Genomic DNA, 19,202 nt, shown 5'->3' with positions numbered 1-19,202 from the left:
ATACTTGAAAACTGCAGAAGGGTTTTATAAATGTCAACCGAAGCTGTTTTTCTCCTAAGGTTGTAAAACAGATATCTCCCCTTACTATCGGAAGTACAGTTAGGGAAGGCGACACAACTGTATCAAACAATGATTTACTACTGTTAATGATGCCGGGAAACTGTGAACTGAGGAACATCTAGTCAAAGCTTTATGTAAGTTTTCTGCTCTTCTGCTTCAAGTAATAGAAACCTACTTTGCAAATAATGCTAGGTACCCTACTGACCATGTATGTATACCTCATACAGAAAGACAGATGACAGATTGCTCTTTAAATAAGTAATATTAATAGAAATTAGAAAATATAGTCATACTTTCTGTAGAGCACTAAGGCAGACATGGGGAAAAATCGAAATGTTACATCCACGTCACAGATGTCTATTATTTGAACAGATGCAATATCCTGCCACAGGTACTTATAAAAATCATTGAGACAGTTATAATTGCACAGGCGATAACACTGACTTTGAGGTGGACCTACTACTGATACAATTGAAGAGATACATAATTAAATATCAGCCTTAAACCTTTAACATACCAGCTTTTGTCTTATGGACAACAGGAATTTTTTTTACCTTAACTAGAAAATGGCGGTGACACAGTTTGAAGTCAGGCCTGGAACGTATGTCATAGCGATGGCCAGATAATTGATGGCAGTCCAGGGCTGAGATGTTGCATGTGTTCTATACTATAGGTTGTTCATGTTCTAATAACTGATGTCTGCGCTGCCACTGGCTTTGTATTCATTATTAAGACTGCACGGCCATTACTCTGGCCCCTGCCAGGCACACAGTAGGGACTCTTTTGTGTTCCCAGTCATGGGGTTGAACCCTCTCTTTTCTCAGTCCCAGTGTTACATTTGTATTATAGTTGTAACCATTGTGTCATCATTGGATGTGTATTGTTCCCATCATGTCCATGGCTAACATTGTGTTTTCTTCCTGGTGTGCCTACATTGTAGCCTCTTTATTGCAACAATTTAATATCAGAAGAGTTATGGGGCAATAATACACCCCAGGACGGGCACCATTGCCAAACCATTTTCTGTGTATTAGTAACTGCAAGCCTTCTGAACCAACAGGTTTTCTAACCTTTATCCCCAAAAAATAATATATATATGTATATATATATATATATATATATATATATATATACATTAATTAATATATATATTAATTCATAGCAGTTTTCTGCTGCTTGACTGTCTAATAATTATATAATACACATCTTAAACGATGATGAATTCCTAACATGTGTCTTATTTAGCTTATATATTTCTATCTACACATTTTTATACACTACTGTTCACAAGTTTGGGGTCACTTAAGTGTCCTTGTTTTTGAAAGAAAAGCAATTTTTTCCCATTAAAATAACATCAAATGGATCAGAAATACAGTGCATATGTTAATGTTGGTAATGACTATTGTAGCTGGAAATGGCTGTTTTTTAATCGAATATCTTCATAGGTGTACAGAGAAAGCAACCGTTACTCCTGTGTTGAGAAGCATCACATAGTAAATTAATACCCACAACCCAGAAAACTCAATAATATATTAAAAATCTCAATGTGACATTTCTTCATCTTATCCTGATTATGTGTGTACAAAAATTAGTCTAGTCTATCCTTAAATATGAAAAACTGAATTGTCAAACAGGTCATGTTATTCTTTTAACCAGATGTACTATGACAGTTCCTTAGAATAAATACTTTATAAATATATAAAATAAATAAATATATACATTGAGAACAGCCTGACAGCCGCAAGACACTTTCTCCATTATACCTTCTGTCATCATTATTTTTTTCTCTCTAACATATCATTCAGTTTTTGTGTTCAGGAAACATTTCTTCCTTTCTGGGGAAAAGATTTTCCTTCAAATTGAGGGAAAAATGTAAAATTAATGATCCTGCATTTAACTGATCACTAGCCATGCACTGTGGTGTATTTAGGCTGGAGGTCCCCTAGCCCTGGAACCCCAGAAGTCACCCCTGCTGATATCATGTCCCCATGTGTCATATCCCAATGCTATGCCTCTTAAACACACACATCACAAATACACCATGCTATGGAGATCACGCTGGCTGGTTAGAGCCTACATAGCATAAATGGGCCAGTGATTTATTAAATAAGGCGATCAGCCCCCAGTTTTAAGGTATCCCCCTGGACCTGCACCCCAAGGACTAATCGGCGTAGGCCAGAATATGCCCCTGGACATACAAATGCAGCCAAGAGAAAATTAGTTTCATCACAAATAAAGGCCCCGTGGAACAGTCTGCACATCATGTAACAAAGCAGCTCATGCGTGAACTGATGCTTATTAACATTTTAGCCCTGATTTTTATTACCCTTGTCTGTTTCAATATTTGCTCTGTAATTAACAAAATCATCATATGGAGATCTTGCTCATTTTTTTATGGCTGTATTAATTTCCTGCTTTGTAAATAAACCTTTTTTCCCTCAATTAGTTTTTATAGCTTCTGTTTATTGTACCAATTATAGCCCCTGGCTGGAAAGTTAAATACAATTTCATCTTGCCAATGAGCCTTATTAGAAGAGCTTAGGCAGGGTATAAGGACCATAGCACTTCACGGGTTAATACGTGTTTTTTTATGATTTTGGATTTTATTTTGTATCACATTTTTATGAACTAGTTTTACCATAGTTAAAACTTAAACAAATGTGGTAATATCAGTGGCTAAACTCGGTACAACCACGAAGACCTTCTTTCCGGTACTTTTGCTGTGCTCAAGGTCATATTTAAAGGGAACTGTGAATATTTTTTTTTTTAAATTGCTGTTTTCTTATTACCATACTGCCCGTGATAAACAAAGGAAAGTCTATGACAAAACAGACTTCATTAGCATTGCCGTAAAGCGTCAGCTCAGTGTAGTTAGCAGGAAAAGTAACCCAAAATATCACATATTATCTATAAAAAGAAATACTCGAGGCTGTAACATATGACTGTATACTGCTGGCCTTTTAGTTATAGTAAGGAAAATTTGGGATATACCAAAACAATATTTTGGAGCAAATTTCTTTTCTCAGTGTTGAATATCTCCATGGGTGGTGGCATTGTTGCAACATACAATCATCCAGGACACACGTATGTATTTATATTTCCACAATATTATCTTTACAATCCCTATGAACCCCTTGTCTCTACAATCAAAACCCCAAAGACTGAGAACAAACCAGTATCCACTTTACATTGTATTACATTTTGTAATCGAAGGTGTTCGACTTGATACAATGTCACCACTACAAGGGTAAGAGGTGTTGACTTTTTGCACATAGTAGTAATAATGTCAGGGGCACGTTTCGTCCTGCCATGTACCACAGTCGGTGACGCTAGGTTAACCTTCTTCTCTCCAGCTCTCAAGCAGCTTGGCTAGCATCAGTTGATCTAATGTTTCAAGTTGATCTAATGACCTTTCAGACAACGGTCTAACCAAAAGAGATTAAGGAAGTCTCGCTTTGTAGTCCTGTGTGCTTAGGGCATTTTGTTTTTATTCACGTTTGCTACATCAGAACTTTTAGACTACCTGACCAGGGTGATGAATATTTGATGTCCATTTTAATGTAAACCTTTTCCTGCATACAGTCAAAGGACTGCTCTGGGAATTACAGATTACGGAACTACTTATATGTCTGGCTTTTGAGAGCTGAGTGGAGAGCTCCCATGTGAATGAGGCAAAACATTTCAAGAAGCTTGAGTTATCCAACGTGCCATAACGCCATATTAACAAGAAGGAACCAACACATCTACAGTCAAGGTCTCTAATCTTGGCTCAGTCCCTTCTGTGATATACCTATTCTGTTGATGTGGCAATATATTGCTGAAATAAGCCTGATGCAACCAATGACTTTCTTTAAAGTTTAAAGAATTTTTAATATTGATGTAAAACAAGGACGCTTGGGGGCCATATGCTATTAATGGTGCTGTTCAACATACAAAAAACATTAATTGCACTCTATAGGATGCCAGGTAAATTAACGCAGAGGAGTTGTCATTTTATTATTTCATCTGAAAGTTTAACCCCTATGACAACAACCTTTTGGTGCTTGTCACGTGAGAATTAAGTGTTTCTTATAAAAAAAAGTAAAAATGTCACTTATTTTCTGGGAATGGTTTATGGATTGAACAGTCCTAAGAATTGTATTTTTAATGTTGCTTTAAGGATACAGTTTAGCCTTTGGGTTTTGCAGACAGGGTGTGGACTATGGTGGAACCATAAACTTAATAGCATGAGGTCTGCACCTCATGCACCAAAAAGGCACCAAAAAGGGTTAAAACATATCTGAGCTCTCGAGTATTCAGGCAACCTCTCAGTGTTGGTTTTGTATCTTTGCGTTCTAAGCTGGATTTATTTGTCAAAATGTAGAAGCCGTTTGCTAAATGTGTTCCTGCAGTGTCAAAATTAACAGCCAGATTCTAGTATGGATTCAGAACATATTCACAGGTTAAAGCTAGAAGCCAAGAGCACCTACCTAAATCAAAACGGTAGCATTATAGAAGGGGTTTCAGAAGGGGGTCTAACATGATTTAGTTCTTAAATGTACAAAACAGCCCTATCTTGATACCCTTGATACCCTATAAATACCCGATATAATAAAACATAAAATTATAAAATTAGGGTAATTTGTATGGGAACTTTTTTCTTCTTCTTTCATAAATTGTATTGGTATGTCTAAAACTTTTACTAATTATGACAACCATAAATTATTTATTGCTAAGTCACCTCTAAAAAATGTATGTAAAATTCAGTATTGTAAAGTCTATATGCTGCCAAACATGCTTGATACAACTTTTGTGGACGCTTTGTGGTTTGCCAGGAACCACTGTCACAATTTCTCCGTCAAACCCGACTTTCAAAAGCTCTCTGAAAACCCACCTTATTCGAGAAGGGTACAACCTTTCTTGCTAACACTCTCAGCCATCGTCCTAATCAAGCCATCTGAACCACCAACAACCATCACAGATCATCTGGACCCTATCAACTCATCCCTATCCAAGCGGTCCTCTCTTATTGCCTCACTTCTCCCTCAACCACCGACTAGATGGTAAGAGCCGGACCCTCTTCTCCTTTTGTACCAGTTTGCTATTATGTTTTTAAATTATTCCCTATTATGTTTTTAAATTATTCCACTGATTGTAACAGCGATATGGAATCTGTGCAATACAATATAATGTCTAAAAGACTACTGCATCATTCACAGTCTTGAGGAGGAGGATTAATCACCAGTCCTCACTCTCCTGATCCCCATGGCCCTTGGCCATTTTTCATACCCCCTTGCTGCCAATCCCCCCTTTTTGCTTTCAGGTGTACTGTTAGTTTGTAGCAAGCAATTTGAAAATACTAACTACCACTTTGGTAATCTGATCTAGCCTTATATTGAGCCTTTTAGTATAAAGAGGGCTTTAAAGGGACTCTCCGGTCATTACATGTACTTTAATTGCATGTGCTAGCTGAGTATATCATTCATTATACATTGCCCCCTAATATCATTGAGATGCATTTGACGGATTTTAAATGTATGTCCTATGGTTCAGGGACTTTCAGTATGAGTTTGTGTTTAAACACTAGAAATCAGCATGCTTTATTATTTTAATACAGGCAATGGTTCCTTTATATGTCTCGTAAAGTTCAAATATTTTGGGTACCGTTTAAGCTGATGAATGATGTTTTAGGTGGAAACACTGGGAAACTCTACAGCTTTTGTGAAAATACAACTCCCCTGATGCTTGAAGATGTCATAGAGGAATAGGTATATTCGCATGTCCAGCACAGCATCATGTGAGGAGTAGATCCACAACATTTGCTTGTGATCAAGTTAGATGAATGCATAATTCCCTTTTGTTTTCCCTATAAATGATCCTCTCATTTACCTCCTGATGTTGGACAATTGTTAGTTTGCCACCAGAAATATTTATAAAATCTGTCCTGTAACCAAGTCAAACAACATTTTTGCCAGGAGTTTTTTGATCTGAACACATTATGTATCTAAAGGAAACTAAATGGACTCAAATAATTGTGAGATCCAGAAGGAGACTAGTAGACGTGGCCACACACATGCCCCTAAGACTCCTAGGCCCAAAATAGTACACATTAAAACTGCACAATTTGGATGCACGATATCAAAGAGTCACAAACCAGCTGAAGCCAACTTATAATGGAGGGCCTCCCTTAAAAAGCAAGTACCACATATACCCCATGAAGCATTGGGGTTTGGACTCCAGGAAGTAGAAAGTATGGTGGCTTCACAAGTTGATATCATGTGAATGAAGTTGATATAAACCAATTAAGAACAAAGAACAAACATTTGTCTCCAAAACAACATTCAGCCCCAAGGAAAACATTTTATTTCCAAAGTACCCTTTTTTAAAGATTCTGATGATGTTGGACATGACACCTGAGGTTTAATCAGGCATTAGAGACTTGTACATGCCTAGGAGTGCTGACTAAACTGAGGGGGTTGGAGGTGTCACTCAGGTATGTCACTAACCCCAGGCTGTTATGTCCAATGAACGATATCTCGTCATCTACCAAACTCATTAATCCAATCAAGGTAATGCAGAATGACTACTCTCTGCAACTCTGTTTAGGACTAGGAGTTACACAGCTGGATGGAGGCGGTGTGGAAAGCAGTCTTACTGGTTAGTTGTTGAAAAGGGTATTCTGCATATCTACTGGGTCTAAAGTCTTAACCCCTTTTCTGCCTGAAGGACCTAGCCATAAAATGAACAGCGTTGGAGTTATAAAGAATGTGAGTTAAAAACATTGTCAATTCTGTAACTCCATACATTGAAAAATGCAAGATTTACAGTTCCAAACCTTGGCAGTAAAATGAGTCGTGCTGAAGAGCCCAGTGACTTTAATTGCCACCTTTGCCACAAGTCAGTTCGTGAAATATCTGCCCTGATCCACTATATGTGCTATTATTGTGAAGTGGATGTGTATAAAAAGTGAAGCGGTAGAGCACGTGCACTCACAAAGCGGGGGTGCCGACTGCTTAAGTGAAATTGTCAGTCCTCTGTAGCATCACTCACTACAGAGTTCCAAACTGCCCCCGGAAGCAACATCAGTGCAAACATCGGGAGCTTCATGAAATGGGTTTCCAATCCATGGCCAAGCAGGTCACACAAGCCAAAGGTCACTATCTGCAATGCCAAGCGTTGACTGAAGTGGTGGCTCTTAAAGTTGCAAATTTGGGCCAAGTCCAATGTTTTGAAATGGGATGTCCAGCAAGCTCTTATAGATGTGATGGTCAGGTGCCTACATACTTTTGGTCAAATATTAAATATGTGATAGAGCTAATATAACTGTCTGGTGTATTTGTTAACAGTTCTAGAGATTCAAACCCATTTCCACTTACTAAGCTAGGTTCAACATGAATATGGATATTTAGCACAGGGTAAGAAAACAAGAGCAATTTTTTTATCTATAAATTGCTTCATTTACTAAATGTAATGTTCCATGAACTAATATCATAAAACATTTAACTCTAAGAAATTGGTGAGTTCCTTTATTCTCTGTCAGACCCTGCACCACCTTTCCTTAGTTTTTGGATTCCTCTTTGTTTGCGCACAGGTGTAGAAGACACTATGCTCCATCAGTTTAAGCCAGTAACAATGTCTTGTTTGTTTCATCTTGCTTGCCTCCAGGTTATGCTAACTCTTGGGATGATTTCTTAGCAGTCAGGGGGTTCTGGGTCTTTCTTTCAAATGAAAAGTCCTATTGTAAGTAGCGACAGCTGAGATAGATAATATTAAACAATCCAAACTCTGGATATCAAGGTGACATCTCCAAAGATACCAAGGATACTTTGAATACTTACTGACGAATACTTATCAAAATATTAATAATCAGGATAAAAATGTACCAAATTTTAAGCTAAAATATCCAGTTGACAAAATACATAACTCCTGACTTTTGACCACATTGCACATACTTAAAACTGGATTAGTTGTTATGAAGGTGGTATCCTATGACATGCCAATACTAGGCATATTGAGGCCCAAGTGTCTTACAAATGTGATTTTCACACAGTCATGTAGCACTTCGCTTGACATACAAATAAAATCTTAAATCTTACTGGAATAAACTACAAATAAGATGGAGCCTGTCCTATAAACTACACTAAGGGTATCCTCAATCCTCTGGTTATAACCATACTACATGTCTCATCATCTTCAAATAGCCTCATGTCAACGATCATGGAATTCACAGTTAAACAATAGTTCTAACACTAATGAGTCCTGAATTATTTTGGCCAAGTAGAAAGTGGACTTGTCTCCTCTAGGTTCCTCGGAACATACTGATCGTCTCTAGTCCTAGGTGTGCCATTTTTGGAGCTGCAAGATTCTGTGCACAGGTGGCCGCCCAGGGCAATCATCACAACCCCACCATGTCTTACAGCAAACTGCTGGGAGCTGCAAGAACACGGAAGATGATCTATGAGCAGAAGCAGGTAAACACTTCCACACTCCTGCAACTAATTGTGAAGTGACTGAACTATCACATCATCCCAAGAAAGTCCAGGTGAAACATATAACACCAACGTGTCAAAGCCCATGAGTCTAGAACTTAACCCTGAACAGTATCAAGCTGAAACATCATATCCAAACAGGTAGCCATTCTTCTTAAGGCAACATCATGCAAGATACCCCTGCATCAGCAGTGGTTCAGAAAACTCATGTAACACATTAAATCTCACATGATCTAACATGGTGAAATACAACAACCATGTCTTGTGGGATATGTATAAAGAGAAATGTGCCTACAAAGTGTTAAAGCAAATCTCTACAACCATTTATTTGGTTGCTATAGTTATAGCACCGCTTTTATCATTTAGCACTCTTGATATTTAATCTGCATTGTATTTTTATTTATAATGAAGAGAATAGGCTACTGTATTGTTACATAAATAGATATTTAGTATTTTAGTACTGGGAACATTATATTTTGGTAGATTTACCAATTCAAAGGTTTTATAGGGGATACAATTCTTTTTAATCTCAAGGCCCAGATCATACAAGGAAATAATTAATTATTCATGTTTTCTCCAAGGACAGATATACCAAGTAATAATCTGCAAGTAGACAGGCAATAGTTATAGCTGTTGTGCTTACTCCCATCTAGAATACGTTCTAGAGTTATGTGACCTTTTTTCCGCCAATTTGAGGGTCTGATGTGAACGGTGAGATTCTCAGGGTCACACCGATTTGGTGCAGACTCCATGATAATATAATAATATCTGAGCTTGCATATTGGATCTCTTCTGTTGGGTATATTAAAGTTGAAATCCCTGCTTGAAGTCAGGTTAAATTCCGAATATTTTTACCTCTTTCCAAGTGCTGGTTTTCTTAAGAACCCTTATAAGAACCAATTACATCTTTTTGCTGGATCATTAAAAAGTCCCAAGGTTAGAAAATTCCCATCAATCTTATCAAACAGGACTGAATGAGCAGCTGGATGAACTGATACATGGCATTAGACAGGTGAGCAACATGGTACATTTTCTAGGACCAGATTTCAAGTAAGGTGGCAGTAAAGATAAGTGTGCAGAACCACTGGCCACCGAGCCACAAGGCATTTGATCGGTTTGCCAGATGGCCAGTCCTATAAAGGTGGAGGAAAAACTTTACATATGTGTCATGTTATTTTGTAAATAACTGGCCCAGTAATATAGCATCCAACTATATGCTCAGTGGGCACTATTGATCACTGTCCTGCACACATTCACAAAAAAGGGGAAGGCAAAAAAGGATCCAGTCAGGGTTAGGTGCTTTCCACAGTACCTGTTGCTCCACACACCCTGGTGGCGTTACGTGGAACTGCAATTAGCACAAATGAAAAGGCCAAGTGCCCCCCTTGCCAGCCCTCCTTGCTATGTTGGATCCTTCATACTACATGGTGAAATCAGTGATTTGAAACTAATTATCTTGCAAACTGTGGATAAAGTCCAGCTTTAAACAGTCTACTTATATATGTGTGAAATAAATACAACTTTACAAAACATTTTTCCAGAAGCAAACGTTTACTATTTTATTATTTTTCTACCAACATGTAGATAATTAAAGAGCAAAATGTCCCTATTACTTTTCTTCTTTCACGCAAAGAATTAAAAAGCAAAATGCACATTGAATTAAATGCATCCTCTTCTACTCATATATACGTCAGCCCAACAAATTTATACAGAGTCCATTAGTGGTCACAAATCCAGCATGCTCTTCTTAGATCTATTAGCAATTCATCCTTCGTAATTATTAAAGCGTTAGCTCTATAGGAAACATTAATAACTCAGCTTTAAAGATTTATGACGAGGAAAATGTATTCATGTCCGGGCACAGTTGGCACGGTATCCCGAGATGGGAGATTTCATACAGAAATTGTTGTGGCATCTGCCAGTAACACCTTTTTTTCTTAGCACTTAGAGGCTTGTCCCGAGATCTGACATGTAACACGGCGCAAATAAAAAGGCTCGCAGCAGAGATCAGACAGTAGATATAACTGAGGATCAAAGCAGTCCAAAGGTGTGAACATATCGGAAAGAATCATTACGTGGCATTTGATGAAGAATCGTCCAACAACTGTTACACCTGCCAACAGGTAACAGTACAGGAGTTACTTCTATCACCATAGCAACTAATGGAATGGTCCAATCAACAGGAATATTGCTTTGGAACCCCTTTGTGTTAAACTTTGCACCAAAGTTACTCTTTTTAGATACCACTCGCTTGAGTCTATTCACTAAAAAGAGGGTCGATGATCTTGGATAGTCATATATAATGCATAGTATTCAATTATGCATTGAAGGGAGTTAAAACTATAACTCTCTTGCAAGCTCTCCTGCGAATGCTCCCTTTAGTGAATAGATAGACCCCACTGTTTTTTAAGCTCGTGCTTCACATTTATTTGGCTACGTAACCTAGGTACTAGGGTCACCGGGCCCTTGAGCCCATTGTGGCTTCAAAACAACAAATCTTAACAAACACATCTACATCATGCAAAACTCAATAAATCCTATGTGCACACAACTGTAGTGATCTCTCACACTTCTATGCCATTACCCAAAAAGTAACCAAAACTATTTACCCCGCTGGCCCTACCGTTTCCATTTTTGCTGTAAATCTACTTGCCTCTGGCATTCTTGGCATTTTATGGTGGACCGGACATTTACGGTGTTATCTAGCATTGAAACAAATGAAATGAAATACGTGTACATGTTTATTGTTTTGCGTAAATGTCTGAACACCACTTTTAGGACTTCTGTGGCTATATGGCCCTCTCCTTTTGTCATAGAATTATACTTAATAAATTTATAGAACATTTCAGACTTTAACATCAAATCCCGGGATCCTTCCTTTCTCCGTGATCCTTCCTTTGCTCCTGGGCTCCCTGTATTATGCCATGAGCTTTAACTAGTGTGATGTTCTTCTCATGAATAATGCTAAGTGGATTTCCTGGTATGTGGGGAGGCTCCAGAAAATCCCATGCGCAGACAGTGATAGTTAGTTAAATGAGATTTGTCACGCTGTCACACAGAAAAGTCTCTACAAAGTCACATTAGTCACTAGAATTTGGAGAAAAAGAGGAGGAAGGTGGGGAGAGGGTTATTATGAGAGCCTCGGTAGGGAGTGGAAGGTCACAGTGAGATGGCCCACACAGCCCAGGGCAAAAAAAGGAGTAACATTGCTTTGGTGACTCCTGAAATGCTCAAAGCCTTATATATTTTACCCAATGTTTAGAGCAACAATTACAATTACTTAACTTTTTTTATATTACCTTAAGAAATACATAACTCAGTAAAATGTATATATTTATAAATATATATATATATACATACATAGAGAATATAGGGAGGACTTTTTCAAACTTTAAAAATGAATTTATTCCAGGGTACAGAAAAACAATTGATGTTTTGAGTCACAGCACACCCCATCATCAAGATATATATATAAAAGTCCATATCATGTTAAAAGTTCAGTTTATCAAAACGCTTTAATTACGCATTTCGGTTTATGATGCTGGCTTGATGTGCTCAGAATATAATTCATGCCAGCATGCATCTGATATTCTCTGCCTGATTGGCTGTTCATGCACTTGATATTCTTTACCTAATTGGCTGTCTATTTGTAATCTTTTCACAATTTTGTAACTAAAAACAATATTATTGTTATTATCTTTTATTTATATACCGCCGACAATATACTAAGTCAAACCGATACATTAGGTGGAAAGGGCCAGGCTCGCAAGCTTACAATCTTGAGAGTGGATATTGTTAGATCCCTGTTCTGCATTATCCAGGCACCAGGGCACTGTCACTGGTCGGCCACTGAACTTATTAAAGTTCCCTTTAAGAGTTTTTTTTATTTGGGAAATAATGAATACCAAATTCAACTTTCTGTATTAGAGAAGACTTATGTCCATGCAACAATGGAAACAAATTGCCCCAACCTTATTAATATTCATGAATTGCACTGGGTGTTTATTGTTGGGGGCAATTAATATTGTCAACCTGACACAATATATATATAAATATGTCATAAATCTGGCAAAATATAAAGGATTACAAATATTATAGAAGTTCTCTCCCACTGAGCCGGGTCAAACAGGCATCATGAACTTTAAGCATCACCGTGTTTTGCTACAAATCTCTCCAAAAGTTGGAAACACTTGTGACCTTTAAACCCAAAAGTGAACCACGGTGGCCAAAGCGAGACATTGCATTTGCCCCATGATACTGAGAATGACAGAAGTTGAAACCCAGCAGGGGTATCTGATTATGACCCGCTCTGACATTCCAGAAATAACTTTCTGGATCCCTCTGAGCAGCGAGTCCAAATAACTAATTAACCCTCGAGCAAAAGGACCCCAACCTAAGGCTAGGGTTAAAAGAGAACATTTCATGAAATACTAAGCATCAGGAGGTAAACTATTGACATCTCCGTAGGCATACATTATACAGATATGTAGTGGGAGGGAAAGCAAGTGACATTCCTTTTTAAAACATAAAAGAAGAAACAAATACATACGATATTTAGATAGATAGATAGATAGATAGACAGAAAGAAAGATAGATAGATCATAGATAGATGATAGATAGATAGATAGATAGATAGATAGATGGATTTAGTTATCTGTAGCTGCATATAAGTATTCTAAATTGAAGAAATTGTTATAACATTTGCAAATGACTTTATTTAATATATTTTGATGAAAGTCTACAATAAATAGACTGAAACGTTGACTAGAAAACTGGAGTTTTTCGTGTAGTTATTTGAAGAAGTCCCTGGAGTGCCGGTAACTATTGTTGGATATTATATATATATCTATATATATATATATATATATATATATATATATATATATATATATATTATATATACAATATTTATGTAATTTGTAGAACTAATAAAATGTGCCATGACCAGATGACGCCTCATTCTAAAGTGTATACCATTTGTAGCTGTGTGATCAAGTTGGTTGGTTATTGTTGTCTAATGGATTAGCTGTTGTGGTTACCATAGTAACAGACTGCAAACTATGGAAAAGCAAATGTCCTCTTTTTATCATTATCGTTTTCTGCCTGTATCAAGGAAATCATTACACTATATCCAACCTTAGTCTAAGATACTGATTGTACCATGTAAGAATCTGCAATTCTACCCTAGGTACCAAAGCTTATCTTTTCTAGGGAGAAACATTACTATTCATTCATTATTGTGACAGTTATCAAAAGGATAGTCTATTCCTAGACATATCTTTCTTGTCAAAAATACATACCTGATTTGCCACATTTAAAGAAAGAATAGGTGGTGATCAAGTTGTGTAAATGAGGCAGTAACGGTGATCCGGGTGTGTAGAGATACAAATGCTTGTGATCCAGAGTCCCCATCAGTGACTTCTTTACCCACCCGAATAACTATCCCTGTTTCATTACCTGGAACTATAAGCATCTGTCCCACCATGATAAGTGTGTAGATGTTACCCAACAGCTTGGGGTTGCCCAGTTAGGGATTTTCCCTGTTAGATTACACAGTGGAAACTGTTAGATGGAGAATATACCCACAACCCAAGTATTTTGTACTGTGACCAACTAATTATGCCTCTGCTAACAAATACGTAAGTGATACTTAGATCCAGTGTCACAGATCGATAAGCTAATGTCACACTGACATATCAAAATAATCATAAAACGAGGCCAATGTATTTTTATGGCATAGTATTTGTTTTTTTGATGGTTTTGTTGTTGGGAGAATATTACATGCATGTTCACTACTGGTCCCTTGATCTTAGAAAATTAGACTTATCCACATGCTACCATATATCATATATATTTGTAGATGGTACAGAGGAGAGGATTTTTAAGGACCCTACAGCTTGTGAGTAGGGACCTCTTTACATAATGTATGGGTTTGTCTTAGTCTGTCAATTCTAGTCATACCCCTTTAATATAGCTATGTAATATTATGTGTGTAAGAAGTGCGGAGTAAATTGATGGTGCTATATAAATAATAATAATAATAATTTAAGTTTGACTAGTGGTCATTGGAGGGCTAGCAGAATCCAGTCCACAAATACTCCCAGGCAGGTGGACCAACAAGAAGCAGACAACAAGGTCAACGCACATTGTCTGGTCCAATCCAACAAAAGTTCACCAAAAATGACTGCCTAGCAAGCACATAAAAGAAGCACGGGAGGAACCTCTCACAATATAAATGATGTAAGATATTCTACACACCCATACTGATCAGATGGGGAATTACCCTGCTACTGCTTTGAATCCTCTAATGCTTATTGACACCACAGCAGTTACGTCACAACCTATAAAATGTTTTATGCTGTGTAGCCTTTTGGACATTGATTACAAGATCTCAAAAAGGTCCTGGGTAAGGTCTCCTAAATAAGTAAACATGATAGAATAAAGCCACATGGCCCAGTTGTAACCCAAACACATCTGGCGAGCATTTTCCCCATGTGCACTAGCCAGTCCTGTCCAAAACACAGAATTATCATCCATATAAAATCCATAAAATAATCCAGTAATCGCAGGAAATCCATTTAACAGCCTCCATAATCTAGAGCTCCTGGTGACTATTTATGTAGAATTTCTATAAGGCACACAGAACTGTTTAAGGTAGTGGCATAAGAGCTTTAAATCAGGCCAGCCCAGAGGGCAAATGCCCACCTGCCCCCCCCTTGCCAGTCCTCCGGTGGTATGTGGTAGTCTTTCGTCTGTCACCACTTAATATCACAGCACAAATAACTGTTCTTCAATCACACAACAAATTATAGTTTCACTACCATGAATACAAATCAGATATGACGTCATACTGGAAAGCCTTGCTAATATTATTGCATAACGATAAACACATTTTCAAGCATTTGCCTTGTCCCCATCAGCAAAGGTTTGGGACCTTGTTTTGGGGAGAAGGGCTGCACTTTTGTTACGACTATTCACTTTTTGGATCTCATGTATTAATTGTTTATAACTGTTGCTGGATTTGTTCTTTTTTGGGAATATTTCCATATATATTCTTATTACATTCTGAAATATTCTAGTTCAAAAGAAAGTGACCTTACTTGCACCAATGTGTGTGGGTTCTTTGCACGTCATTCGTCCTACCATATATTATTTTTGTGATTGTTGCTACCAATCTCATCACGCTCAGCAACTGTACACTAGAACAACTGTTACTGCTACGCACTTACTTTTCATAGTCGTTCCTGCAGTACAGCTTTTTGTCTCTGTAGAAGCAACTGCTCTCCAGGGGCTCTTTACACGCACAGCACTGAGCACACTGTTCGTGCCACAGGCTGTCACTTATCCGCAGGAGAAAGCGGTCACAGATCACACGTTCACAGCCCTCGCACACCCATTTCTGCTCCAAACCTCGGCCTGCAACACCAGGGGAACAATGATCAATAATTATCAATAATCTACATTAATAGGTATTGGTCTGATCAACAACCAGGAGCCCAAATAAATTGTGAAAAGAAGAGTCAGTGGGGTGTGCACTGAGCTCACATTTAAAGGCTTAACCTATAACTATAAAATAGTTGGGAATTTGAAAAGACACAAATGAACAATCATTAAACATTATCAAAAATATCTAGAACCGATTGCCTGTAAGTGATGGACAATGCTACTAATCAAGGAACATCAACAATCATTGCAATAACATTCGATATATATATATATTTATATCTACATATATATATATATTATATATACTGTATATATATATATATATACATACACCGTATATATATATATATATATATATATATATATATATATACACAGTGTATATATACTTATATATATATAATTGTTATATATAGGTATAAATTATCTCCCATTTAATGGATCAATGGATGGATCAATATTGAGTTAGAATACTCATTATTCTAACTCATATGATATTTACTTACATATGAATCTAACCATTCACAGTTATTACTCACAATGTCAATGGAAAGTTCAAATATAAAAGTGTAAACAGTAAAACTGCTGAAATGGGCTTCAAATAAAAAGTGTCTGACTTTTTTTATCAAGATCTATTTTAGCGTTCAAATTGTGTTTTCTAAACTTAATTTTTTTAGTGGGATCTGGTGTCAATCATAGATAAATGAAGCCGTGCCTTAGCATTAAAATGTTATTTTCTACACTTTAACACTTCAATGGTATCTGTTGTCAATCACAGAAAAGATTGATAATATATGAATTGATATATATGATAGATAGATAGATAGATAGATAGATAGATAGATAGATAGATAGATAGATAGATAGATGTGTCATAGTATTCTAATTTTGTTTTCAGTGGGATCTGCTGTCAATCATAGACACAAATATGGATTGATATACGGTGGTTGATAAATAGATGATAGATCGTTCTATATTTTATTTCTAGCTATTGTTAGTGCACGGTTCTAAGTTAATTATAATTAGTATGTCAGTATAGGAGCACAGGAGGCATTGCATTTCTCAGTTATTAGTATACATACAATATGGATCCCTGCAGCTCAGTATGTGTGGATCAAACTTATTCTGCTGGTCCTGGTTGACTGAACCTCCTCCAAAAATATAATATGAAAGCTAACAGCGTATTACCCGAAGGCATCCAGGAGAAAAGGGGTTAACCTCATCGTTATTAAATCTGCTCCTTTGTAGCCCGGGGTGCGATTCCTAACCTAGCCGAGGAGCTTTAATTATGTGTGGGCAACTCTAATAACTCCCATAAATGAAAGACAGACAGACAGACAGAGAGGCTGAGGGGCATAGACTTTATACACCGTGATTAATGTAACCCCCTCAGTGCCAAAGGGGTGAGCGATGCAATTCTCACTCCACTTGCATCCAAAATGTCAGTTAATGCTTAGTGAATAATGCCCTGCATAGAAGACATAGGGTAATAATTAGAGCTGGAATCCCTGAGTTTTAAAGCACAGTATTAGATCCACTCCAAGCGATCAATTAGAACATCATCCCCATCCTCACAGGGTAAACATCTATCTATCTATCTATCTATCTATCTATCTATCTTTTATTAATATGGGTCTCTCTATATCCATGGATATGCATATTTATCTGTATATCTATCTACCGGTATATATCTATCTATTTATCTATCATATATGTTTACCAATCAATAAGTATATCTATCTATTTATCTATTCATCTATCTCTCTATCTATCTCTCAGTCTTATATCTGTCTGCATATACATCCATCTGTCTATCCTCATTTGAAAAATATAACTTTCCATTTTCCTTGGTTTTCTATTTAATCTAGGTTACAATTTATAAAAAAAAAAATCATCACTGAGTGTAATAAATACACACTATGTCTTTTGGCTAAAATTACATTAATGTTACCTGATTGTAAACTATTTGTATTAAAATAAACTTCTATATTTTAGATTAACAGCACCATCAGCCTATCTATGGAAGGTTCTGTAGATACTGCATATGTATACACTTTATTTTATGTGTGATTAGTAACTATATATTCCTATCTTTTTTGGAACATTCAGCATTTGTGTTTATTTTCTGATAATTTGTTTCATGTTGATACAACTGTAAAAATACATGTGAACTATAGTAAATTTTTCATTTATTAGCATAAATCCCGTTTTATTATATTCAGGAAAAGCGTGATGTAAGGTCTGTACATTATAAAATAGAATACATGCATTGTTTTTCATTTTGATGTGTATTTACTTACATCAGTTTAACATACATGTATGTAATACATAGATCTAGCATACACATGTATTTAAGGATTCAAATCGTTTTTTAATATGCATATGCAGTGTGTGGGGGTTATGCAAAAAAAAGTTTTATTTTAGTATTTTAACATAAAATTGGAACTTCTCTTACCAAAAAGGTAATCACTATACGGTTCTAGCTGTATTTATAATGCAATTTAATTTCTGTAATTTTATTTTACGTTAATATTTAATTAGTAATAACATCTGGGGAGTGTGGATATTGGAAATGGTGAGGATAATAAATCCCATGGGATAAAATCAGACTTTTTTCACACAAAAAACGAATTTTACTATATTTATTTATATCCTATATTTAACTTTTAAAGCATAACAGTTTATAAAGATTTCTGAAATAAAACCTAATATTATATCTGTACATCATTATCTGGATATTTTTAAAAAAATCTTCAGTGTATGTGCTCTTTAATTGAAAGTGTCTCTAGAATACATTTATGTAGGAGGAAATATAGAACAATCTCTTTGGGATTTTCATATTTTATAATAAGGGTAAAATCTAGAGAATTTAGTCTAGAATATTGAAGCAGCAGCTATATTTCAAATGAGATTCGGAGAACACAAATTAATCTCGATAATAAGCGGGTCTGGTATGGGGAAGAAATAGCACTGATCTAGAACACCCACGTCTAATCTAGAAAGAGTTCCTCTAGATTGCATCTTGAATACAACCTAATTTCAAATGTACTGATTGAAACACTTAAATATAAAATTAGTAAATACATCTGAAATATAGAATTTTATCTAGATATGTACGTGTTTCTAGTTTACCAAAGGCTGTTAAAACTTACCAAATAGAGAGGACAAAGCTGCCGATGTTTCGATAACATTCTGAATATTCTCCTCCATTTTCAGTCCATCAAGCAT

At 36.4% G+C, this 19,202-nt stretch overlaps 1 protein-coding gene across 1 annotated transcript in view; it reads right to left on the bottom strand.

Moving 5' to 3' along the window:
- The window catches only part of LOC149283317 (LIM homeobox transcription factor 1-alpha-like), a 38,330-nt gene extending 19,128 nt beyond the window's left edge, over positions 1–19,202 (bottom strand). Inside the window, exons 1-2 of the mRNA XM_089497728.1 lie at positions 19,127–19,202; positions 15,758–15,944 (exon numbers count right to left, since the gene is read on the bottom strand). Coding sequence (XP_089353854.1) covers positions 15,758–15,944; positions 19,127–19,202 — 263 coding nt within the window. The remainder of the gene's footprint in view (positions 1–15,757; positions 15,945–19,126) is intronic.

The sequence above is a fragment of the Sceloporus occidentalis genome, unplaced genomic scaffold (assembly GCF_023333645.1).
Source record: "Sceloporus occidentalis isolate IW3139 unplaced genomic scaffold, rSceOcc1.0.p SCAF_106, whole genome shotgun sequence".
NCBI lineage: Eukaryota > Metazoa > Chordata > Lepidosauria > Squamata > Phrynosomatidae > Sceloporus > Sceloporus occidentalis.
The sequence above is the reverse complement of the archived record's forward strand: the minus strand, read 5'-3'. Positions and strand labels throughout refer to the sequence as shown.